At 44.1% G+C, this 24,493-nt stretch overlaps 4 protein-coding genes across 5 annotated transcripts; 3 read left to right on the forward strand and 1 right to left on the reverse strand.

Annotated features, from left to right (window-relative positions):
- Positions 1-1,187: 1,187 nt before the first annotated feature.
- LOC137878471 (deoxyhypusine synthase-like) lies at positions 1,188-11,462 on the forward strand. Of its 2 annotated transcripts, none has more exons than XM_068718790.1 (11): positions 1,188-1,208; positions 3,381-3,446; positions 4,673-4,869; positions 6,992-7,153; positions 7,294-7,415; positions 7,501-7,597; positions 7,889-7,975; positions 8,091-8,196; positions 10,422-10,525; positions 10,682-10,807; positions 10,945-11,462. In XM_068718790.1, exons 3-11 carry the CDS (start codon positions 4,678-4,680, stop codon positions 11,035-11,037), a joined length of 1,089 nt encoding a protein of 362 aa, XP_068574891.1. In that variant the 5' UTR covers positions 1,188-1,208; positions 3,381-3,446; positions 4,673-4,677; the 3' UTR covers positions 11,038-11,462. The 2 variants fall into 2 exon arrangements, with proteins under 2 accessions (XP_068574891.1, XP_068574890.1); XM_068718789.1 differs by lacking the exon at positions 1,188-1,208 and adding an exon at positions 2,923-2,947.
- An 89-nt stretch (positions 11,463-11,551) lies between these two features.
- LOC137878472 (deoxyhypusine synthase-like) lies at positions 11,552-17,893 on the forward strand. The gene is made up of 10 exons (XM_068718791.1): positions 11,552-12,332; positions 12,939-13,135; positions 15,129-15,290; positions 15,431-15,552; positions 15,882-15,978; positions 16,262-16,348; positions 16,464-16,569; positions 16,648-16,751; positions 16,879-17,004; positions 17,142-17,893. The coding sequence occupies exons 2-10, from the start codon at positions 12,944-12,946 to the stop codon at positions 17,232-17,234; spliced, it is 1,089 nt and encodes a 362-aa protein (XP_068574892.1). The 5' UTR covers positions 11,552-12,332; positions 12,939-12,943; the 3' UTR covers positions 17,235-17,893.
- Positions 17,894-19,071: 1,178 nt separating this feature from the next.
- Positions 19,072-22,713, forward strand: fbxw9 (F-box and WD repeat domain containing 9). Its single transcript, XM_068718839.1, has 7 exons — positions 19,072-19,497; positions 19,577-19,724; positions 19,855-20,866; positions 21,049-21,197; positions 21,303-21,506; positions 21,600-21,665; positions 21,845-22,713. The coding sequence occupies exons 1-7, from the start codon at positions 19,397-19,399 to the stop codon at positions 21,917-21,919; spliced, it is 1,755 nt and encodes a 584-aa protein (XP_068574940.1). The 5' UTR covers positions 19,072-19,396; the 3' UTR covers positions 21,920-22,713.
- Positions 22,714-23,031: 318 nt separating this feature from the next.
- On the reverse strand, positions 23,032-23,681 carry LOC137878509 (guanine nucleotide-binding protein G(I)/G(S)/G(O) subunit gamma-7-like). The gene is made up of 2 exons (XM_068718840.1): positions 23,488-23,681; positions 23,032-23,259 (listed from the first exon to the last, which is right to left on the reverse strand). The coding sequence occupies exons 1-2, from the start codon at positions 23,578-23,580 to the stop codon at positions 23,134-23,136; spliced, it is 219 nt and encodes a 72-aa protein (XP_068574941.1). The 5' UTR covers positions 23,581-23,681; the 3' UTR covers positions 23,032-23,133.
- Between the last annotated feature and the right edge of the window lie 812 nt (positions 23,682-24,493).

The raw sequence follows: 24,493 nt of genomic DNA on the forward strand, positions 1-24,493 counted from the left end.
AATATGGCACAACTGCAAACCTACCAAGAGAAGGCCGTCCACCTGAACTGACAAGCCAGACAAGGACAAAATGAATCGGAGGAGCAACCAAGAGGCCCATGGTAATTCTGGAGGAGCTGCAAAGATCCACAGCTGAGGTGGGAGAATCTGTCCACAGGACAACTATTAGTCGTGTACTCCACAAATCTGACCTTTATGGAAGAGTGGCAAAAAGAAAGCCATTGTTGAAAGTGAACCATAAAAAATGTGGGAGACACAGCAAACGTGGAAGAAGGTGCTCTGGTCAGATGAGACACAAATTGTACTTTTTGGCCTCAATGCAAAATGCTACGTGTAGCAGAAACCCAACACTGCCCATCACCCTGAGCACACCACCCCAACAGTGAAACATGGTGGTGGTAGCATCATGCTGTGGGGATGCTTCTCTTCAGCAGGTACGGGGAAACTGGTCAGAATGGAGGGAAAGATGGATGGAGCCAAATACAGGGCAATCCTTGAAGAAAATCTGATGCAGTCTGCAAAAAACTTGAGACTGGGGAGGAGGTTCATCTTCCAGCAGGACAATGACCCTAAACATACAGCCAGAGCTACAATGGAATGGTTTAGATCAAAGCATGTTAATGTCTTAAAATGGCCCAGTCAAAGCCCAGACCTAAATCCAATTGAGAATCTATGGCAAGACTTGAAAATTTGTAAATCATTTTGGAAACCATGTAATATTTCCCCCCACTTCCAATAATGGACTATTTTTTTGTGTTGGTCCATTACATAAGATCCCAATGAAATACATTTTAATCTGTGGTCATACCATGACAAATTGTAGAAAAGTCCAAGGGGGGTGAATACTTATGCAAGGCACTGTATCTGATGTATCATTAACATAATTTAAACTGTTGAGTCCTTAGATATGTTTCTTAATATCATTCTGTTTGAAAACACATTTCATACAGAAGATTTCAAAACTCTTTGCCAACCAAGAACTGCACTGTTGACTGACTTGAGAACAAAAACAAACCTGAACTTTGCGTTCTGCTCCACATCCACAGATAAAGAGGCGTCGGCAACCGGTGAAGGCGTTGAATGAAATTGTTGAAGATCCATCCACCTGCCCCTGCCTCAGGAGCTGCACCATCTTCCTCACTTACACGTCAAATCTCATCAGCTGTGGAGTCAGGGAGAGTATCCGTTACCTCGCAGAACACAAAATGGTACGACCCTCTTCAAATATATTGAACCATTAGAAATATATTATTTAATATGTTTAAGCAATACACGTGTTTTATACGTGTTCTTGCACATATTTTTTTCTCACGGTTGTAAAACATTTTGACTTTGATTCCTTTATTGGACTAAGGCAGTTCTTCCAGTAGTCAGGCTTCAAAAGATGACTTTTAGACAGAGGGGCATGTAAAGTGAAAGAAATATGTTCACACCTATGTTTGATTAGCAGTGTTTGTTGTGCCAACGATCACTTGATTGTGAAAGACGAGATTATCTTATTGGATCTCAGACATGTCTGCAGATTATATTATGACAGTTGTTTTGCTTGTCAAAAATGCTGTTCTGAATAACACACCCTCTGCATGTATCTGTGCTAAAGTGTAAGTTGCAAGGTATAAAAGCAAAATGTGCAGATGATGCACATGTTTGCATGTTTATTCTCACAACTTTTAACTAGTTACTTTAAATAGTCGATCGCACATTAAAGTCATAAAATGTCCGAAGTGTGAGGCGGCGATCGCAACAAAATTAATGTCTTTTTTTAGGTTAAAAATCTGCACACTCATCTCCGCTTGTTGCATTGTGGGTAATGTAGCAGCAAATTTTTGACCGTGAAGAAGTAAGTGTGGGATAAAAAATAAAAAATGACCTGATCTTGGGTTTTGTTGCATTGACTGCACCACATATTGACTCTCTATATATTTATTAAATATTCACCATTTTTTTATTGCATTCTTTTTTTCTTTTCTTTTTTTTACATGTTCCTTGTAAGGATTTCTGTTGGAGGCACATTCAATCATTTAATGAAATGTACAATGAATTATTATTAAATTTACTGTAATGTCATTTACATCCAATCCTTACATATGATGACTATTCTTTCGATTATAACGAAGGTGACTTGGATGAAAGGGAATGAAGAGGAATGCAACTTAACCAAGAAGAAAACAAAATTTTTAAAATGTGATCAGTGCTGGAAAACACGGGCATATCTTCTCCAGCTCGACGACAGTCTGGTGATTGAACATACATATTCCATGTGAAGACATGTAAGAAATCCTGTTCTGTAAAGCTGCAGCCACTACAGTCATGGCGCCATTTGCTGTCAGTGAGAGACAAACTGATGCTCCATTAAAGACCCATCTTAAGTTATAGACATTATTTGTGCATTGTTTGTAAAGCGTCTTTGAGAACTTTAGAATCATTATTTACTGTATATCTGATGTATCAGTAATATAATTTAAACTGTTGAGTCCTTAGATATGTTTCTTAATATCATTCTGTTTGAAAACACATTTCATACAGAAGATTTCAAAACACTTTGCCAACCAAAAACTGCACTGTTGACTGACTTGAGAACAAGCCTCGGGGCGATCGGTCGCCCCGTCGCTCAGAGGTCCCTGCGGCCGATCGACCCGGTCACGTCTGTTTTCTGTCCTGGCCCCACAGTGGTGGAATGAACTTCCCACTGACGTCAGGACAGCGGAGTCGCTGCCCATCTTTCGGCGCAGGCTGAAAACCCACCTCTTCAGGAAGTGCTACCCTGAGCCTTCCACTTAGCACTTATTGTATTCATACTAGCTTGTTGCACTTATTGTATTCGTATTACTTTTTTTTTGCACTTACTGTTTTTGGTTGTTTCTGCACTGTACTTTGGCTCTGAGTTATGCTCTGCTTCATGCTCTTAGATGCTTGTTTGGAAAAGGAAATGTACTTATGACTTCTGGTGACTAGTAGTTCTCTTGATTACCAATGTTGAATGCACTTATTGTAAGTCGCTTTGGATAAAAGCGTCTGCTAAATGACTGTAATGTAATGTAATGTAACAAGCTGCTGTGCAGAGTTGTTAGTTGGAGAAAAGCCTGGATATGGTCGCTGTTGATGCATAGACACATGGAAACTACATAAAGACATATTATAAATCCATAATACTGTCGCTCAAATATTGATTTGCCACTCTGAACCCTTACTGCTACACGCAAGTTATGCATGTGAATCTGCATCATAATACCGCAGGTCATGCATATCTAGACATCTCGTACGTTACTGAAAGAGGCGGAACGTGATTCTATAGCTTTAAACCTTAGTCATACTTTTCACGCTCACAGGGGCTTATAAAGGATGTAATAAAGCAGGTCTTACTTGTTCTTTGGTGAAAGGTGTGTGGACTCTGCATCGCTCCAAAGACGGACCTGCAAGAACTCCTCTGTCAGCAAACCATACAGGTAATGTTATAATCTACCTACATGAAAGAGACCCGAATATGCTGTACAAGTGTATTTCCAAATGCCATTTCAGCTTTTTATTAATAATATGCTTGACATGGTTGAACCAGGATTAAAACATTTCAGGACTGCAGTAAGGCAAATTAAATCAGACAATTACAATACTGTAATAAAAGAATAAGATGGAGTAAAACGCTGTTAGAAATCAAAATGATGTGCCAGCATTAATACAAAGAAATTGTGTTTTTACACTCCCATACAGTTCTGATTAAGAAGATTAGCCGAGAGTTTTAGTCTCATTCTCAACTCGTAATGAATAAGATCCTTTTATTGTTGCTTTTTCAGCCAATGACAGTTGCTATTTTAGAGAAATTCAGAAGTGGAACGTTTCTCTGTGCTCACCTTAACTTACAGACGTGCACGGATGAGTTTGTGAGAATGGACTTTTCAGTGAAGAGAGACGGCTTCTGCCGTCTAGTTAAACTTCTAAAAATAACAATGTTTGCATATTTATATATTCTGGCTTTTTTTAATGACGCATTAATATAATTTAAACATTTTTTAACAAGGCATTTGAGCCTATTTGTGGAAAAAAAAAATCAAGTTTAGACACATTGTTTTTTCAAGCATGTCTCAAAGCATGCATGCATGGATGGGATCTTAAAGGCCCTGATAACTTTTTTCACCCTCAGTCAGCTTCTTACCATAGGCAATGGGATTTTACATGAACACAAAAGATGTTGCCGAAGTCAGAACAGCTTTGGTCATTTCACTTAAGAGATATCTGTATTTCTGTTTTTCTCTGTGGTCTCCTCACTGGTTTGAACTGGGCGGGGTTCAGGTTGGAAAACGTGATGGTTTGGGTTTCTTCCTGAATTATAAGTGATTGTTGCTAATTTAATCATTGATATTATAGAGAAGATAATAGCCTAGTGATATTATTATGAAGGAATGAATAGATACTTGCAGGCACCTCAATACTAAAAACAACTGGTAACCTGCTGCTAACACTTAATGTGAAGTCCTTGGCAGCGTTCCATCATAATATTCTATGGTCCCATCTGACAAAGCCTGTTTCCGGAATTTCAGACTCTCTTTTAGCCTCTTTCATGTGCTGTGCAGTACTGTAGACTAAGTGTAATAGCTCATTTGCATTGAAGTACTATATGTTTTATAGTTACATATTTATGACTAATTCATGACGGTGTATTTTATTGTTCTTTCAGACAATATGGCGCATCATATCCACCCAATAATTGGACATCTGTATAGAAACTTTGAGCCTGTACCAGAAGGTACACCAAAGATCGAGGGCTATGACTTCAACCAGGGAGTGGACTACCGCGCCCTGCTGAAGTCCTACCTCAACACAGGCTTCCAGGCCACCAACTTTGGCATGGCTGTCCAGGAGATCAACAACATGGTAAGATGGGCGCTACACAGGGAGAACTTGGTGAATGAGCATGAGCAAAAAAAAAAGTAGGCCAATTATTACTATTAGATAAGTTATCAAAAGTCTGCAGATGATGCTTTACTTTACAATTATTTTGTATTGATTTGCATACACATAAGACTTCATAAAATCTAAATAATAAAATAATATAAAATGTGACAGGAGAAGTCAAGAGGCCAAAGGCTTATACAGCAGACCTCAAAACTAACATTGACAAAAAAGGGGAAAGAAGAAAAGTAAGCTAACATAATATGATGACATTTTGCTTTCAAATGATTTTTTTGAGGATACCAAGCTCTTGATAAGCTGTTCTTTGGCGGAGATAGTGATATGTAGAGTGAGCATTACTTAAGACCACCGACCAAGAGAAAAACACTACAGAAATGCAGTTGAGATTCTGCTCCTGGTGTTAAAAGCACTTAATGGTCTGGCTGCAGAATATATAGTACGTACACTCCTCCATGAATCGCCACCTTAACGTAGTAGAGGAGTTTGAGTGGCTTGGGGATCCTGGGAGCTCTGTTGTCTGGGGCAGTAGCCCCTGGTAGGGTCTCCCAAGGCAAACAGGTCTCGGGGAGAGCCCAGACTAAGAGCGGTTAAAAATAACCCTGATGAAAAGCAGCCCACGGTCTTCAGCCACCTCGCCCGGACCAGGAAAACCGGGGCCCCCTCCCGGTGCCAGACCCAGGAGGGGAGCTTGTTGGCAAGCGTCTGGTGGCCGGGCCTTCACCCATGGGGTCCGGTCGGGCTCGGCCCGAAGAAACATGGAGCAGCCACCCTGTGGACCCACCACTCGCAGGGACAAGCATCAGGGTCGGGTGCAATGCAGACCGGGCGGTGGGCTGGGCCGGGGCAAGCCAATCGCTGGCAGCATAGACTAGCTCCAGGGACGTGGAACAATCACCTCGCTAACGGGGAAAGAGCTGGAGCTGGAGCTGGTGCAGGAGGTGGAGCGATACCAGCTAGATATAGTTGGACTCACCTCCACACACAGCACTGGCTCTGGAACCAAGCTTCTTGAGAGGGGTTGGACTTTGTCCTTTTCTGGAGTTGTCTAGGGTGAGTGGGGATACTCACGAGACCCCGGCTGAGAGCTGCTGTGTTGGAGTTCTCCCCGGAGAACAAGAGGGTCGCCTCCATGCGTTTACGTGTTGCGGGGAGCAAGGCTTTGACTGTTTGTGCTTATGCACCAAGCAGTCAGAGCCAGGTGCTCTGCAGAAAACCGGTGCATTGCTCCCTCCAGCTGGGGACAGAGTGCCTACCGCAAGCGAAGGAGTTCAAGTATCTCGGGGTCTTGTTCATGAGTGAGGGTAAGATGGAGCGGGAGATCGACAGGCAGATTGGTGCGGCTGCAGCAGTAAAGCAGGCGCTGCATTGGACCGTCTTGGTGAAGACCGTCAATTTACCCGGTCGGTCTACGTTCCAACCCTCACCTATGGTCACGAACTCTGGGTCGAGACCGAAAGGACAAGGTCATGGCCGAAATTAGTTTCCTCCATAGGGTGGCCGGGCTCAGCCTTCGTGATAGGGTAAGGAGCTCGGACATCAGGAGGGAACTTGGAGTTGTGGCGCGACTCTTTCGCATCGAAAGGAGTCAGCTGAGGTCGTTCGGGCATCTAATCAGGATGCCTCCTAGGCGCCTCCCACTGGAGGTTTTCTGGGCATGCCCAACTGGTAGGAGACCCCGGGGAAGACCCAGAACACGCTGGAGGGATTACATCTCCCAGTCGGCCTGGGAACGCTTCTGGATCCCCCAGACGAGCAAGAAAATGCTGCGGGGTAGAGGAAAGTCTGGGTCAGCCTGCTTGGCCTGCTGCCACCGCGACCCGACCCCGGATAAGTGGAGGAAAATGGATGGATGAATGGCATACTTCCATCAATGTCCTCATGAGTTAGATCAAGAGCATTCAGTGCTAATGATCCTAAAGTATCGGACAGCCTGAATGCTGATTTGAGTTTTGTACCTACACTATCTTCTTTGTAGAATAAACTCAAGACATGCATTCTAAATTGATTAGTTTGAGCTTGTGTTCTGCAAATAAAAAACCTGAACTTTTTGCATCTTTATCTGCGTTCTGCTCTGCATCCACAGATAAAGAGGCGTCAGCAACCGGTGAAGGCGTTGAATGAAATTGTTGAAGATCCATCCACCTGCCCCTGCCTCAGGAGCTGCACCATCTTCCTCAGTTACACGTCAAATCTCATCAGCTGTGGAGTCAGGGAGAGTATCCGCTACCTCGCAGAACACAAAATGGTACGACCCTCTTCAAATATATTGAACCATTAGAAATATATTATTTAATGTTATGTTAAAGCAATACACGCTCTTGCACGTATTGTACTACAGCACATTACCTTTGTTCCCTAATGCAATATATTTCTTTCTCTGTATAGGTGGACATCTTAGTGACCACGGCTGGAGGTATAGAGGAGGATCTGATCAAGTGTTTGGGCCCAGTTTACATTGGAGACTTTTCTATGCCTGGCAAGGATCTGTATGACAAAGGCCTTAACAGGTCAGAGAACATGTCAGATATAATCAGAAGATGATACCTTGAGACTAAAATTACTTAATTTGCGTGTCACTTTGTGTCACTGCAGGACTGGAAACACCCTAATGCCCGAAGAAAACTATGAGAAATTTGACAAATGGATGCTGCCGATCTTGAAGAAGATGCTGGAGGAGCAGAACACTCAGGTGCTTGGACTCCATTTTTAACATTTGTCTAGCAGTTTTCCTAAAATGTCCTACATTTGCAAGGTGTTAATTCCAAAATGTAAAAAAAAATATTCATAAAATGAGTCATATTATACCATATTTGAAACCTAATATTTTTGCCATACTATCAATATCCCTTTCGAATCGCTCTTGCATTACAAAGACTCTATATCAGCAGTTGATCATGCTAATATATTCATTGTGTCAGCTGAGACGTCCTGATCCGCTCACACTTTAGTTATACTTTTTCTGTGATGTTACTTCTTTCAGGGCGTTCGCTGGACTCCATCCAAGGTGATCCATCGGCTGGGCAAAGAGATCAACAACCCTGAATCTGTTTACTACTGGGCCTACAAGGTAATTCCTGGTGCTAGTGATCTGGGAAAAGCTCATTTGCTCACCCAACAGGCAAAGCTTTTGGACAAATCATTGTACAATGTGGGTCCAAGCAGTGATCTGGTGTCTGTTTCAGAATAACATCCCGGTGTTCAGCCCTGCCCTGACAGACGGCGCTATCGGAGATCTGTTCTTCCTTTTCTCAAAGGAAAATCCTGGCTTGATAGTGGACATAGTTGAAGGTAAAACAGCCCTCATTGGTGCTTACTTTATTTTACATTACATTACATTACAGTCATTTAGTAGATGCTTTTATCCAAAGTGACTTACAAGAAGTGTATTCAACATAGGTATTCAAGAGAACTACTAGTCACCAGAAGTCATAAGTACATCTCCTTTTTTAAAACAAGCATCTAAGAGCATAAACCAGAGCATAAACCAGCGCAAAAGTACAGTGCAAAAACAAACCAATACGAATACCATAAGTGCAACAACCTAATACGAATACAGTGCTAAGTGGAAGGCTCAGGGTAGCACTTCCTGAAGAGGTGAGTTTTCAGCCTGCGCTGAAAGATGGGCAGCGACTCTGCTGTCCTGACGTCAGTGTGGAGTTCATTCCACCACTGTGGGGCCAGGACAGAAAAAAGCCGTGACCGGGTCGATCGGCCGCAGGGACCTCTGAGCGACGAGGCAACCAATCACCCCGAGGCGGCAGAGCGAAGTGGTCAGGCGGGGGTGTAGGGCTTGACCATGGCCTGGAGATAGGAAGGAGCTGTTCCTTTCACCGCCCTGTAGGCTAGTACCAGAGTCTTAAACTGGATGCAAGCTCTTACAGGGAGCCAGTGTAGAGAACGGAGAAGGGAAGTTGTGTGGGAGAACTTGGGGTAATTGAACACCAGACGAGCTGCGGCTTTCTGGACAAGCTCCAGAGGTCTGATGGCCGACGCCGGGGCTCCGACAAGTAGAGAGTTGCAGTAGTCCAGGTGGGAGATGACAAGAGCCTGGATGAGCACCTGCACCGTCTCGTCAGTGAGGAAGGGGCGAATCCTCCTGATGTTGTAGAGCAAGAATCTGCAGGAGCGTGTAACCAATGCAATGTTTACTGAGAATGACAGTTGGTCATCCAGGGTCACACCCAGATTCCTCGCAGTCCAAGTCGGCGTCACCACGGTATCATCAATAGTGATGGACAGGTCTTGGCGCGGGCAACCCTTCCCCAGGAGGAACAGTAGCTCGGTTTTGTCCAGGTTGAGCTTGAGGTGGTGTGTCGTCATCCACATTGAGATGTCAGCCAAACACGCAGCGATGCGTACCTCCACTTGGGTGTCACCGGGGGGAAATGACAAGACCAGCTGGGTGTCGTCGGCATAACAATGGTACGAGAAGTCATGCGAGCGAATAACAGAACCCAGAGATGTTGTGTAGAGTGAGATGAGAAGGGGGCCCAGAACTGAACCTTGTGGAACCCCCGTAGTCAGCATGCGTGGTTCCGACACGGCCCCCCTCCAATGTCACCTGGTAGGATCGACCTGTCAGGTAGGATGCAAACAGGGAGAGTGCAGAGCCTGAGACGCCCATCACCTCGAGGGTGGAGAGGAGGATCTGGTGGTTCACTGTGGGCTGAGAGAAGGAGGATCTGATATCGTCTACCTTCTTGTCAAAGAAGTTGGCAAAATCATCAGGGAGAAGGGAGGAAGTAGGAGGACGGGGTGGGGGTTGGAGGAGTGAAGTGAAAGTTTCGAAGAGTTTTTTAGGATTAGAAGCAGAGATTAGGATTTTAGAGCGGAAGAAAGCAGCTTTAGCAGTAGATAGAGAGGAGGAAAAAGTGGAAAGAAGAGTTTGGAAAGTAAAAAGGTCCTCCGGGAGTTTGCCTTTTCTCCACTTACGCTCAGTCTCTCTTAGGCTCCGTCTATCAGTACGCACTGAGTCCGACAGCCACGGGGCAGGTGGAGTTGGCCGTGCAGGCCAGGAGGTGAAGGGACAGAGGTTGTCCAAAGAAGAGGAAAGGGTGCAGAGGAGAAGACCAATAGCAGTATCAGGGGATAGAAGAGAGAAGGATTCAGGGTCAGGGAGAGCAGAGGTAACAGAATAGGAAAGATCAGCGGGGAAAGGGAGCGGAGGTGACTACGGTAGAAACCATGTGGGTAGGTGGAGGAAGTAAGGGGGGAGAGGATAGGGAGTAGGACATGAAATAGTGGTCAGAGAGCTGGAGGGGAGTGACGGAGAGGTTAGCAGTAGAACAGTGCCTAGTGAAGATAAGATCCAGCTGGTTGCCGGCCTTGTGGGTTGGAGGAGAAGAGGAGTGGTAAAGGTCAAAGGAGGACAGGAAGGAAAGAAGAGGTTCTAACTTATCAGTCTGGATGTTGAAGTCGCCGAGCAGGATGAGTGCGGAGCCATCGTCATGGAAGTGCGAGACTAATGTGTCTCTGTGGTGTTCGTTGGTCTTACACAATGCATTTAATTCCAGATATTTCAAAGTTGAACAACCTGGTATTGGCTGCCAACAGCTCAGGGATTATTGCCCTTGGAGGAGGCGTAGCCAAACACCACATATGCAATGCCAATTCCTGGGTGAGTAATTTTTGACCCTGATGTTTTCAGTTATTTCCATTTTGAATACATTTTGCACACTCCTGCATGCACATAAAAATATGCGCTAATATCAGACATTCTCCTTTGCTGCTTGCTCAGTTTACTGTTTTCAAACACTGCTTTGACTCCCTCCAGAGGGACGGAGCTGACTATGCGGTGTACGTGAACACGGCTCAGGAGTATGATGGTTGTGACTCGGGGGCCAGACCTGATGAAGCTGTGTCCTGGGGCAAGATCAGAGCAGATGCCAAACCTGTGAAGGTATCTATTACAGTTTGGATGTATTGATACTTATACATAGGTTGTGTCCGATTTACTAGTGTTAAAGTCTTAGATGTGCACAAAGCCTGTGTTTGGTTTGTCGTTTTAATACACATCTCGTCATTGTGTCTTTCCAGGTGTTTGGAGATGCGACCATTATCTTCCCCTTATTGCTGGCAGAAACCTTCGCAGTTAATGCTGAGACGGCTGCTGGCGAGAAAAAAGAATGAAATCAATGCCTTCTCCAATTTCTTTTTATCAGAGGCAACAATACTTTTTTAATTGTCTCTATCTTTTATTTTTTAGAATTGGGGTGTTTAAAGATTCTTTTTTGTGGGGCCATTTTGCTTTTATTAGACACTAACAGCTAACACTGATCAGCTGACATCAATCTCTAAAACACATGCTACTTGCTGGCACATGCTACTGTGCTAGCAAGACGCTACTAGTATTAACTTGGTACCTGTTCCTGATTGGTCAGAACCTGAAATGGATTGAAGCCATTACTGTTATTTTTTGCAACTCTGTTTTTAAACAGGTCACAGTTGTATTTGTATTTGTCATATTGCATTTAAAATTCTCACATTACACCTTTTTGCGCTATTAGACATGTATTTGCCATCATAATAAAGACTTAATTTAGTTTTCCCAGCCACACTGGCCTGTTCTTTGGTGAAAGGTGCATGGACTGAATAACATGCACGAGAGACAATCTATCAGCAAATTGACAGGTAACATTATTACCTGCATGAAAGAGACCAGATAAGTGTAGCTCTGTGCTAATGTGAGGATACGTAGCCAAACTCTACATATGCATTGCCGATGCACAGGTAAGTATTGTTGCATTTTTGAGTCCAAAAATTTGTTTTGTACTTGCGGACATATATTTAGTTTCAGAAGGATGTGCACATGTAGTTTATCTAAAAAGCATGCATGTGTGGTTCTTAAAGGTGGAATGTAAAAATTCTAAAAGAGCCAGAATTTTAGTTGAACGACAAGCAGTTGGCATTTTTTTTTGCAGAAATTCAGGCTCTACTGAACTCTACATAGTGAACTATTTATATTTTTACAGTCTATACTTACAAGCTCTCCTGTCTTTTGCCAACCAAAAACTGCACTGTTGACTGACTTGAAAACAAGCTGCTGTGCAGAGTTGTTACTTGGAGAAAAGCCTGGATATGGTCGCTGTTGATGCATAGACACATGGAAACTACATAAAGACATATTGTAAATCCATAATACTGTCGCTCAAATATTGATTTGCCACTCTGAACCCTTACTGCTACATGCAAGTTATGCATGTGAATCTGCATCATTAAACCACAGATCATGCATATCTAGACATCTCGTACGTTACTAAAAGAAGCGGAACGGGATTCTACAGCTTTAAACCTGCCCCTTTCCCGCTCACAGGGCCTTAGGGTTAAACTGGGAGCAGGTCTCACTTGTTCTTTGGTGAAAGGTGTGCACATTGTGCATCGCTCCAAAGACGGATCTGCAAGAACTCCTCTGTCAGCAAAAAAAGGTAATGTTATAATATAATAATATCTCAAAAACAACCTGAAAAATATGTATTGCTCATTGTTACCCCACTTAGATGTTTGACATTCAGGGTGCAGATTTTGCTCACATTCATCTGCAGAAGGGGAACATTTCTCTGTGCTCACCTTAACTTACAGACGTGCACGGATGAGCTTGTGAGCATGGACTTTTCAGTGAAGAGAGACGGCTTCTGTCTTCTAGTTAAACTTCTAAAAATAACAACGTTTGCATATTTCTATATTCTGCCTTTTTTTTAATGAGGCATCCAAATAGAGGAGAGAAGATAATAGCCTAGTGATATTATTATGAAGGAATGAATAGATACTTGCAGGCAGCTCAATACTAAAAAACAACTGGTAACCTGCTGCTAACACTTAATGTGAAGTCCTTGGCAGTGTTCCATCATAATATTCTATGGTCCCACCTGACAAAGCCTGTTTCTGGAATTTCAGACTCTCTTTTAGCCTCTTTCATGTGCTGTGCAGTACTGTAGACTAAGAGTAATAGGTCTTTTGCATTGAAGTACTATATGTTTTATAGTTACATATTTATGACTAATTCATGACGGTGTATTTTATCGTTCTTTCAGACACTATGGCGCATCATATCCACCCAGTAGTTGGACATCTGAATAAACCCTTTGGGCCTGTACCAGAAGGTATACTAAAGATCGAGGGCTATGACTTCAACCAGGGAGTGGACTACCGCGCCCTGCTGAAGTCCTACCTCAACACAGGCTTCCAGGCCACCAACTTTGGCATGGCTGTCCAGGAGATCAACAACATGGTAAGATGGGCGCTACACAGGGAGAACTTGGTGAATGAGCATGAGCAAAAAAAAAGTAGACAGCAGAAGTCAAGGGGCCAAAGGCTTATACAGCAGACCTCAAAACTAACAATGACAAAAAAGGGGAAAGAAGAAAAGTAAGCTAACATAATGTGATGACATTTTGCTTTCAAATGATTTTTTTGAGGATACCAAGCTCTTGATAAGCTGTTCTTTGGCGGAGATAGTGATATGTAGAGTGAGCATTACTTAAGACCACCGACCAAGAGAAAAACACTACAGAAATGCAGTTGAGATTCTGCTCCTGGTGTTAAAAGCACTTAATGGTCTGGCTGCAGAATATATAGTACGTACACTCCTCCATGAATCGCCACCTTAACGTAGTAGAGGAGTTTGAGTGGCTTGGGGATCCTGGGAGCTCTGTTGTCTGGGGCAGTAGCCCCTGGTAGGGTCTCCCAAGGCAAACAGGTCTCGGGGAGAGCCCAGACTAAGAGCGGTTAAAAATAACCCTGATGAAAAGCAGCCCACGGTCTTCAGCCACCTCGCCCGGACCAGGAAAACCGGGGCCCCCTCCCGGTGCCAGACCCAGGAGGGGAGCTTGTTGGCAAGCGTCTGGTGGCCGGGCCTTCACCCATGGGGTCCGGTCGGGCTCGGCCCGAAGAAACATGGAGCAGCCACCCTGTGGACCCACCACTCGCAGGGACAAGCATCAGGGTCGGGTGCAATGCAGACCGGGCGGTGGGCTGGGCCGGGGCAAGCCAATCGCCGGCAGCATAGACTAGCTCCAGGGACGTGGAACAATCACCTCGCTAACGGGGAAAGAGCTGGAGCTGGAGCTGGTGCAGGAGGTGGAGCGATACCAGCTAGATATAGTTGGACTCACCTCCACACACAGCACTGGCTCTGGAACCAAGCTTCTTGAGAGGGGTTGGACTTTGTCCTTTTCTGGAGTTGTCTAGGGTGAGTGGGGATACTCACGAGACCCCGGCTGAGAGCTGCTGTGTTGGAGTTCTCCCCGGAGAACAAGAGGGTCGCCTCCATGCGTTTACGTGTTGCGGGGAGCAAGGCTTTGACTGTTTGTGCTTATGCACCAAGCAGTCAGAGCCAGGTGCTCTGCAGAAAACCGGTGCATTGCTCCCTCCAGCTGGGGACAGAGTGCCTACCGCAAGCGAAGGAGTTCAAGTATCTCGGGGTCTTGTTCATGAGTGAGGGTAAGATGGAGCGGGAGATCGACAGGCAGATTGGTGCGGCTGCAGCAGTAAAGCAGGCGCTGCATTGGACCGTCTTGGTGAAGACCGTCAATTTACCCGGTCGGTCTACGTTCCAACCCTCACCTATGGTCACGAACTCTGGGTCGAGACCGAAAGGACAAGGTCATGGCCGAAATTAGTTTCCTCCATAGGGTGGCCGGGCTCAGCCTTCGTGATAGGGTAAGGAGCTCGGACATCAGGAGGGAACTTGGAGTTGTGGCGCGACTCTTTCGCATCGAAAGGAGTCAGCTGAGGTCGTTCGGGCATCTAATCAGGATGCCTCCTAGGCGCCTCCCACTGGAGGTTTTCTGGGCATGCCCAACTGGTAGGAGACCCCGGGGAAGACCCAGAACACGCTGGAGGGATTACATCTCCCAGTCGGCCTGGGAACGCTTCTGGATCCCCCAGACGAGCAAGAAAATGCTGCGGGGTAGAGGAAAGTCTGGGTCAGCCTGCTTGGCCTGCTGCCACCGCGACCCGACCACGGATAAGTGGAGGAAAATGGATGGATGAATGGCATACTTCCATCAATGTCCTCATGAGTTAGATCAAGAGCATTCAGTGCTAATGATCCTAAAGTATCGGACAGCCTGAATGCTGATTTGAGTTTTGTACCTACACTATCTTCTTTGTAGAATAAACTCAAGACATGCATTCTAAATTGATTAGTTTGAGCTTGTGTTCTGCAAATAAAAAACCTGAACTTTTTGCGTCTTTATCTGCGTTCTGCTCTGCATCCACAGATAAAGAGGCGTCAGCAACCGGTGAAGGCGTTGAATGAAATTGTTGAAGATCCATCCACCTGCCCCTGCCTCAGGAGCTGCACCATCTTCCTCAGTTACACGTCAAATCTCATCAGCTGTGGAGTCAGGGAGAGTATCCGCTACCTCGCAGAACACAAAATGGTACGACCCTCTTCAAATATATTGAACCATTAGAAATATATTATTTAATGTTATGTTAAAGCAATACACGCTCTTGCACGTATTGTACTACAGCACATTACCTTTGTTCCTTAATGCAATATATTTCTTTCTCTGTATAGGTGGACGTCTTAGTGACCACGGCTGGAGGTATAGAGGAGGATCTGATCAAGTGTTTGGGCCCAGTTTACATTGGAGACTTTTCTATGCCTGGCAAGAATCTGTATGACAAAGGCCTTAACAGGTCAGAGAACATGTCAGATATAATCAGAAGATGATACCTTGAGACTAAAATAGAATAAAGGTTAGGTTTCAAATAAGTGAACTATACCAGAATGCTAAAATGCTCCCAAACTTTGAACGGGTTATGAAACCGTCTCTTAATTTAATACTGATGACTCTATATGAGCCTCTAATGCATAACTACATTTGTCCACAGGGTTCGCCAAAATCAACTCAAAATGAATGTTCCTTGTAGTACCTTTAACATGGAGTTGACGTTGCTCTTTTAGACTGTCAGCATTGTTTTGAGAAGAATTAATTTCATTTGCGTGTCACTTTGTGTCACTGCAGGATTGGAAACATTCTGATGCCCGAAGAAAACTACAATAAATTTGACAAATGGATGCTGCCGATCTTGAAGAAGATGCTGGAGGAGCAGAACACTCAGGTGCTTGGACTCCTTTTTTAACATTTGTCTAGCAGTTTTCCTAAAATGTTCTACATTTGCACGATGTTAATTCCAAAATATAATTCAGAAAATTAGTCATATTATACCTCATTTTGATACCTAATTTTTTCGCCATTCTATCAATATCCCTTTCGAATCACTCTTGCATTACAAAGGCTCTACATCAGCAGTTGATCATGCTAATATATTCATTGTGTCAGCTGAGCCGTCCTGATCCGCTCACACTTTAGTTATACTTTTTCTGTGATGTTACTTCTTTCAGGGCGTTCGCTGGACTCCATCCAAGGTGATCCATCGGCTGGGCAAAGACATCAACAACCCTGAATCTGTTTGCTACTGGGCCTACAAGGTCATTCCTGGTGCTAGTGATCTGGGAAAAGCTCATTTGCTCACCCAATAGGCAAAGATTTTGGACAAATCATTGTACAATGTGGGTCCAAGCAGTGATCTGGTGTCTGTTTCAGAATAACATCCCGGTGTTCAGCCCTGCCCTGACAGACGGCGCTATCGGAGATCTGCTCTTCATGTTCTCAAAGGAAAACCCCGGCTTGATAGTGGACATAGTTGAAGGTAAAACAGCCCTCATTGGTGCTTACTTTATTTGTTTTGGTGGTGTTCGTTGGTCTTACACAATGCATTTAATTCCAGATATTTCAAAGTTGAACAACCTGGCAGTGGCTGCCAACAGCACAGGGATAATTACCCTCGGAGGAGGCCTAGCCAAACACCACATATGCAATGCCAATTGCTGGGTGAGTCATTTTTGACCCAGTTTTTGCACACTCCCCCATGCACACAAAAATATGTGCTAATATCAGACATTCTCCTTTGCTGCTTGCTCAGTTTACTGTTTTCAAACACTGCTTTGACTCCCTCCAGAGGGATGGAGCTGACTATGTGGTGTACGTGAACACGGCTCAGGAGTATGATGGTTGTGACTCGGGGGCCAGACCTGATGAAGCCGTGACCTGGGGCAAGATCAGAACAGATGCCAAACCTGTGAAGGTATCTATTACAGTTTGGATGTATTGATACTCATACATAGGTTGTGTCCGATTTACTAGTGTTAAAGTCTTAGATGTGCACAAAGCCTGTGTTTGGTTTGTCGTTTTAATACACATCTCGTCATTGTGTCTTTCCAGGTGTTTGGAGATGCGACCATTATCTTCCCCTTATTGCTGGCAGAAACCTTCGCAGTTAATGCTGAGACGGCTGCTGGCGAGAAAAAAGAATGAAATCAATGCCTTCTCCAATTTCTTTTTATCAGAGGCAACAATACTTTTTTAATTGTCTCTATCTTTTATTTTTAGAATTGGGGTGTTTAAAGATTCTTTTTTGTGGGGCCATTTTGCTTTTATTAGACACTAACAGCTAACACTGATCAGCTGACATCAATCTCTAAAACACATGCTACTGTACCTGTGCTAGCAAGACGCTACTAGTATTAACTTGGTACTCTAAAAAGGGACGGGAAGGTCTCTTGGGCCGTTCATGTGGTCAAGTATCCGTCTTTGATGTGTGCTTTATGTGTGAGTTGAATCAGCTTAGCCTGCTGTGAGCAAGTCAACTTGAGGGCTGTGGATCAGTTTTGATTTGATTATATTGGTTTGTGTGTTGTGGTGGTTTATTCATATTTCCCACATATTTTGTGTTGCTTTCATCTTTCTACGCTTAACTCTGCACCCACCTCCCTGATAGTGCGGACTAAGCCCACATTGGTTATCTTCAATGCCAGTCCATTTATTGTTGATTTGATTTAAATGCATTAACTGTACTCTTACTCCATCTCTCCTTTATTAAGGCCAGCATTTATGCCCTCTATTGGAACTTCCTTGCAGCCACCTAGAAGAATGGATTTAATGCATTGTCAATAAAATCTATGTTTGGTATTGCAGTCTGTATTTGATGCTACAGTTTATTCTGGGTCTTGTGTATTGAGCATCACCATGGTCAGACATGCAGAAATGTGTGTTGGCTGGTACACAAACGCTCACATTCTTCTATAAGATGTAGCCTACAGCCGCTGTGAACTGCCTACCCGTTCACACTGCTTTGCCTGACTCCTTGAATAAAGATCCACATCAGCAGGTCTAAATCTTTAAGTTCTTTGGTGAAAGGTGCATGGACTGAATAACATGCACGAGAGACAATCTATCAGCAAATTGACAGGTAACATTACTACCTGCATGAAAGAGACCAGATAAGTGTAGCTCTGTGCTAATGTGAGGATACGTAGCCAAACTCTACATATGCATTGCCAATGCACAGGTAAGTATTGTTGCAGTTTGGACTCTGATGTTGTCCCCAGCCAAAAATGTGTTACTTGCGGACATATATTTTGTTTCAGAAGAATGTGCACATATAGTTTAATTAAAAAGGCTTCCAGGGCAGTACAATAATATGCTATTGTTTTATTAAATTATATTTTGTGGTGGATAGAGAGAGGTAGGGGAGTATCTTGACTCCGCCTCGTCCTTGGGCAATATCAGTGCAGCAGATAATACATCTGTGAAAGTATGTAATATTAAGTATTACAAACTAGTATGAAATTGATTTTCTAGTCACTTCTTGATTTGTTAAATAATATGTGGCCCAATAGATCCTTAATCAAAATGCAAAATGCAAACCTCAATGATTCTGTCATCGCAACTTAAAAATGCAACTTAAAAATGCAACTTAAAAATGCAACTTAAAAATTATCTTCTGTTATCTGATGTTTTCATCCACAGCTTCTCATTTTTCTTTTTGGGTGTTTGAAGATGCGAGAGAGAGAGAGAGAGAGAGAGAGAGAGAGAGAGAAGAGAGAGAGAGAGAGAGAGAGAGAGAGAGAGAGAGAGCGAGTGAGAGAGAGAGAGAGCGAGAGAGAGAGAGAGCGCGAGCTTGTGTTCAATTTCAAATGACAGCAAGACATTTTACAACAAAAAAGTTTCAGTCAAAATGGGTCATATGTTTCATTGTAAAACCTTTAACTGTAGTAAAATAAACATTTATCGACGGGCAAACGGTATTCAACGAGAGACTGTATTTAATGTTACACACAACACCGGAACCGGAAACGGTTAATCATAATGTTTTGAACTTTGTTCGCCTTCACAACCCTGTTCATACAAGTATTCATACGTTAACATGACATTTGAGTCTTCGTTTGGTTTATATGAATAACTTCAGGGGAACTTTGTGGTCACCATTTTGTTACACTGACTTGGAGACCAGCGGTTAGCATTGTCAACGGCTGGGCTCGTTGTCAATAACGGAACGTTAGCTACTTGAAGCTAACGTTACAACCTGCTGTCACAGCTGTAACGCTCGTTAAAGTTACTCTTTTTTTTGTTTCTTTTTTTTTTTTTGTCAACAGACACATGTTGCAGATAACGTTACAGCCAGAGGAGAGGAGGTGATGATGTCTGAGGAGACAGGGACATACGGGGACCAGGGTGGACCATCTCCTGACCCCGGGAAGTCTCCCACTATGGAAGCTTCTGGGCCTGACCTGCACGGGTAAGACCGTCTTTCAGACTCAACTGATATCGTGTCTCACAAGCATATTAATACGTCATTATCTATATATTTCTTCCAGTCTTCTGCCTGCTGGTCTCCCATCATCTGCAGACATTAGCCCCTCACCCTCTGCTGAGGCCAGTGGCTTGTTGTCATTACCGTGGGAGATGGTGACCCACATCGCCTCACACCTTCCTGCTCAGTGTGTCATCACTGTGCTTCCAAAGGTCCGTAGTTATAGATTTGTGGGCCCGCCACTTCCCTAAAATTGCTTTTGAAGATGTCTTGTTGGCAAATTGTCTTGACTGCCTTTAACATACAGAAGTTATGTTTAACTTAACTTCCTCTTCTTTTTAGGTCTGCCATGCATTGGGTAATGTGGGTAAGGACAACACCGCCTGGCAGCTCCGGGCACACAGACTGATAGGATCACGAGCTGGCTTCCCAGTGGGGCCGAGGGAGGACTTTGACTGGCCGTCTGCCTGCCTGGAGATGGAGCAGCTGATAACCGGCTGGACAGGCCAAGCGCAACTTGTGGCAGGACAGACTAAAGAGGATGAGGAGGAGGCAAGGGAACAAGTGGGACTGCAGGATGGGGAGCCCGTTGCAGAAGGACAGGAAGATGGGAGAGAGGATGCAGTAGAAGGGGTGGGAGTGGAAGCGCAGGAGGTCGCGTATGGTGCTGATGAAGGAATGGAGGTGGCGATGGAAGGTGAGGATGATGAAATGCCGCCCATAGTAGGTGGGGACCAACTGGCAAGATTAAGAGAGGAGTTGGGAGAAAGACTGGAGGATGATGCAGCAGCCCTTATGGAAGAAGAAAGGGACCATATGATGGTGTTTGGGGCTAATGAGGAGCAAGATGGTGCTCTAAATCGCCAAGAGGACTTGGCAAACTTCATGAATCTGGGCAATGGAAGACGAGTAGAGACGGAGCAACCCCAACCCCTCAGAAGTCCTAGCCCACCCCCAGCGCTGGAGTGCATCACCCTTCCTTCAGACCACATTGCCCCGGTCAACTCGGTCCTCCTTGTGGGGGGAGAGGGGGCGGTTTGTGCCACAGGCTCCAGAGATTGGAACGTCAAACTGTGGGATCTACAGATGAGCTCCGGTGGCACACTGCTGCACACGTTGGGAGGACGGGGGGACTTCAGCACTCACCGGGGCTGGGTCTGGTGCCTGGCATCTCAGGGACCTCTGTTGGCTTCGGGTGGCTTCGACAGCACGGTGAGGCTGTGGGACCTCCAGGCCGGCGGGGCGGAGAGAGGCCTGATCAAGTCTGGGGCTGCTGTCCACTGCTTGTGCTTTCAGACGGATGTGTTGCTGGTCGGCACATTTGACAAGAGGATCAGCATGTATGACACCAGAGGTGAGGGGGATTAGAACATAGTTTACATCTCAAAGAAAGGTCATTAGTTTTGACACACGACATCGCTCTTAAATCCATATTTGGACACACTTCTAACATTAATTTTGATAGCAGTTTTGGAAGACCAAATTTGGAAGACAAATCACTTTCTAAAGGGTATTCATGACATCATTCGTCTACAGCTGCTGAACCGCTGGTGAAAAGCCTCCGTCTTCACGGTAACGCCGTAATGTGCCTAGCTGCAGACGACAAGTACATCATCTCTGGGAGTAAAGACTGCTCTGTGGTGGTCTACGACCGGAGGGCCGGCAAGGGCTTGAAGAAAATCCGGGTAAACACAAACACACACGGACACGCATGTACATTTGTGTGCGTTCGTGCTCAGATGCACCTGATACCCAGACTAACTCCAGCCAACACCTTCCTCCGTTTCTAGCTGAGCTCCTACCTGCTGTCCATGAGCTACAGTGGCCGTGAAGTTTGGGCGGGAGACAACAGCGGCATGCTGCACTCCTTCTCCATGCAGGCGGGGACCTTGAAGCCTCTGTCCCAGTTCGATGTGGGACACACAGCTCTGGTCACCGGCATCCACAGGTCCTCTGGAAGCCTCTACACCTGTTCGTCTGATCGTACCCTCAAGGTAGGACGACGGTCCTTCTTTTTTTTTTACTTTGCTTGTTAAACTAACTCTGCCACAGTTTTCTTAAGTTGTGATTTATTGTCTGTATTGCAGGTACATATCCCTTGTGCTCCTCCCAGGACATTATGCACACTGCGTCACCAAGCTGGAGTTAATGGGGTCAGTGCTTTGTACCATCATGTATAGATAATTACAATGTCAATCTGTTTGCATATTTAAAGATGATATTATAACTGTTTTTGTTCTATGTTAATGAACCCTTATACAGGCTCACTCTCATTTCTGTTTTTTCTCCCTGTGTCTCCGCTCTACTCCGCCTGTCTGTGTTCAACGGTCAGCTGAGTGTGGAGGCTGGAGTCCTTGCTGTAGCACCAGGGGATGTGAACGTGAATATCTGGAGGCCCAGAAAATGAAAGACCCAAGAAACCTGAAGCATTTTGGAATATACAAGTACATAACACAAAAAAAAAAGAACCGTCTCTCATGCCTTGTCTGGCTGTATCAACGTATCAAATGAACTGTGCTGGAAATGAAGACACTCGAGTCCTTTGTGGTACATATGGCCAAACAAATGCTTTTATTCGCTGCACTAACAAACACAAATGCTGTTTTAAATATCCATTACCAGTTTCATTAAGTTGTGATGCAAACATGTCATGGTAGAGGTAAGGTTGGGAAGATTCAGGTCACTTGTGTTGGTTCAGCAAAAAGCCCTCAAGCCTTTGTTTTTTAATACTTGTATCTTGGATCGATGTTCCTCTACAAACATAAAAAAACACATCATTGAACACAGAAAATATGTTTACTGGTTATGTTTGTCTCATGTCAAGAGACACTGTGTTTGTCTTTCCCCTTTTAATTGTTAAAACAGTGTGGAAACTAGTTTATAGTATTTACATACTCGCAAATTCACTGACCCCCATTACAGCAACTGACATTGTACCAAAAGCATTACTTCCTTCCTGTGTAATACTTGTGTGTAAACCCTCTGTGGCACACCGACTGTATCTGTAAACCTGTTTGTTTGAACACTCCTCAGTGCTAATCAATCTTTTTTGTAGGTACGTATGGTGTGTGTGTGTGTGTGAGAGTTTGCGTTTGTTTACTATTTAATTGCTTGGATGAATTTAACTATGATGCCCAATACTTGACAGATGCATATATTAAAACGCATTAAAAGCCTTCTTCCACAGAAAAGCTAACTGAATAGCCTGGAAATGTGTCCGATTTATTGGCTGGATGTGTTCATTACCCTGAGGGAGTTATGATTAAACAGCTCAATGTTTGGACAAAGCTGCTATTAATATTTCAAATTGTTTACTTGAGTCCTGAGTCAAGTTACTCATGTAATGTCTTACTATTGGAAGGTTGAAATCAAACCTTTTGAGGGACAAAAGAGATTTTATAATGTAAAACAATTATTCATTTCTTCATCACCTATGCCTGGAGCTGTCTTTAAATTAGATGCATTAAGGAAAGTAGATGTAAAAAAAAAAAAAAAAAAGTGTGATTGTTGGCACTATCTCAGTGGTAGGCAGACGATGAATTGCCGCTCTAGAAGGTTTATTTTGTCCACGTTTGACAGGAGAGAATCTGTGGTCCGTGTGCTCGGCTCCTCTCAGGCCTGTCAGAGCAGCACACAGCTCTTCTTATCTTTGAAAGGATTGGACGAGGCAGCGATGCCGGTGAGCAGAGGGTCCTGGCGCCTGTGCTCCTGACAGTACCGGACCAAGTCTGCTGCGGTCAGGGAGATCTGCCGGGACAAAGGTGGACTGGGTGGCATTTCACAGGATTTACGACACTGCATTGATGATAGAATCATGTAAACCACTATTTGACAGTGGATGTTAATACAGAGTGTCAGTACACTGTATTTTAGGAACTGTGGACATTTTCAAACAACTGATATGTTGTGCTGTTCAGGTATCTGGTGAAGCTGTAGCATGCAAGCAGTCAACAGATTAATCATATTCTTACATACCTTTATTCTCTCCGTGCTCGCCTCCACCCGAAGTTGATCCACCAGTTTTTGAGCCTGAATAACACTGTTGCTGCTGCACATCTTTCCTGACATTGCCTTCAGTATGAAGACTCAACAAAAAACCCTGCTGTCTGGACTCAATATCCATCAAAACCAAAAAGGAGAAACAGGAAAATGATTTGGAGCAGCAGTTATTTACCCAAATCCCAGAGAGTCAGCACGCGTTTGTGCAGGAGTCTGAGAGGCACCTGCCTTTGCTTTCACCTCTGTTTTTATTCACTGTCGGGGGCAGTTCAAAGGCTCTGTGATATAAAAGGTCATACAGCACAGTGTTGGAAATGTCACAAACATCACACATTACTTCACACAGCCACCACTGATGAAAAGAGTATTGGCTGAGGCATTACGCTGTATGCTTCAGGTGTGCTTTCTGCCTTTAGGCCACAACGTGCGCTTGCTATTTACAAAAGGTGCAGCTGACAAACAAAGACGCTTATGCAATAATTGAAAGTTGGGCCTTCATCATTTCAAGCGTTGATTGGAAAAAGAAACGTTATTTGGAATCTTTATTTATTTGGTTAAATGTGTTTCCATTGTTGCTGCTGGAAATATTGTAATTTACTTGAATATTTCATAGTTACTTTGTAGAGTGACATTGTACCTGCCGAACACAGAATGAGCTTGTAAAATGCACTGTTAAAGTTAAAACAGTCAGCTTTATCGAGACTCATTTATTTTAGACCATCTTTGTCCAGCTCAATAAAGCCGCGTACAATAAAGTAAAGGTGTGACTGAAACCATTCCTCACAATAAGTCATTTTGTATACTATATAATTGATATGGTAAGTACAATAATCTATTCCATATAAATAGTACAAACTAAGTCATATATATTTTAATAGAAGCACATTAACTTGAGTAAGTCAATAGCTTTATTCACACTTTGATAAAAGGTTTTATTCAAGTTAAACGGTACAATTTAAGTACTTATTTCCCTGATTAACAA

Source organism: Cebidichthys violaceus, unplaced genomic scaffold (genome assembly GCF_023349555.1).
Source record: "Cebidichthys violaceus isolate CVI_PGR_0920_01 unplaced genomic scaffold, fCebVio1.0.p SCAF_23, whole genome shotgun sequence".
NCBI classification, from domain to species: Eukaryota; Metazoa; Chordata; class Actinopteri; order Perciformes; family Stichaeidae; genus Cebidichthys; species Cebidichthys violaceus.

Bases quoted from the DNA above. Each gene is read 5' to 3' on its own strand.
- LOC137878471 (XM_068718789.1), top strand. The intron at 8,197-10,421 runs GTAAAACAGCCC...ATTTAATTCCAG, and splicing joins GATAGTGGACATAGTTGAAG to ATATTTCAAAGTTGAACAAC. The intron at 10,808-10,944 runs GTATCTATTACA...GTGTCTTTCCAG, and splicing joins CAGATGCCAAACCTGTGAAG to GTGTTTGGAGATGCGACCAT.
- fbxw9 (XM_068718839.1), top strand. From the start codon at position 19,397: ATGATGTCTGAGGAGACAGGGACATACGGGGACCAGGGTGGACCATCT. The intron at 20,867-21,048 runs GTGAGGGGGATT...ATTCGTCTACAG, and splicing joins CAGCATGTATGACACCAGAG to CTGCTGAACCGCTGGTGAAA. The intron at 21,666-21,844 runs GTCAGTGCTTTG...TTCAACGGTCAG, and splicing joins ACCAAGCTGGAGTTAATGGG to CTGAGTGTGGAGGCTGGAGT.
- LOC137878509 (XM_068718840.1), bottom strand. From the start codon at position 23,580: ATGTCAGGAAAGATGTGCAGCAGCAACAGTGTTATTCAGGCTCAAAAA. The intron at 23,260-23,487 runs GTATGTAAGAAT...TTGTCCCGGCAG, and splicing joins CGAGCACGGAGAGAATAAAG to ATCTCCCTGACCGCAGCAGA.
- LOC137878472 (XM_068718791.1), top strand. From the start codon at position 12,944: ATGGCGCATCATATCCACCCAGTAGTTGGACATCTGAATAAACCCTTT. The intron at 15,979-16,261 runs GTGCTTGGACTC...TACTTCTTTCAG, and splicing joins TGGAGGAGCAGAACACTCAG to GGCGTTCGCTGGACTCCATC. The intron at 16,349-16,463 runs GTCATTCCTGGT...TGTCTGTTTCAG, and splicing joins TTTGCTACTGGGCCTACAAG to AATAACATCCCGGTGTTCAG.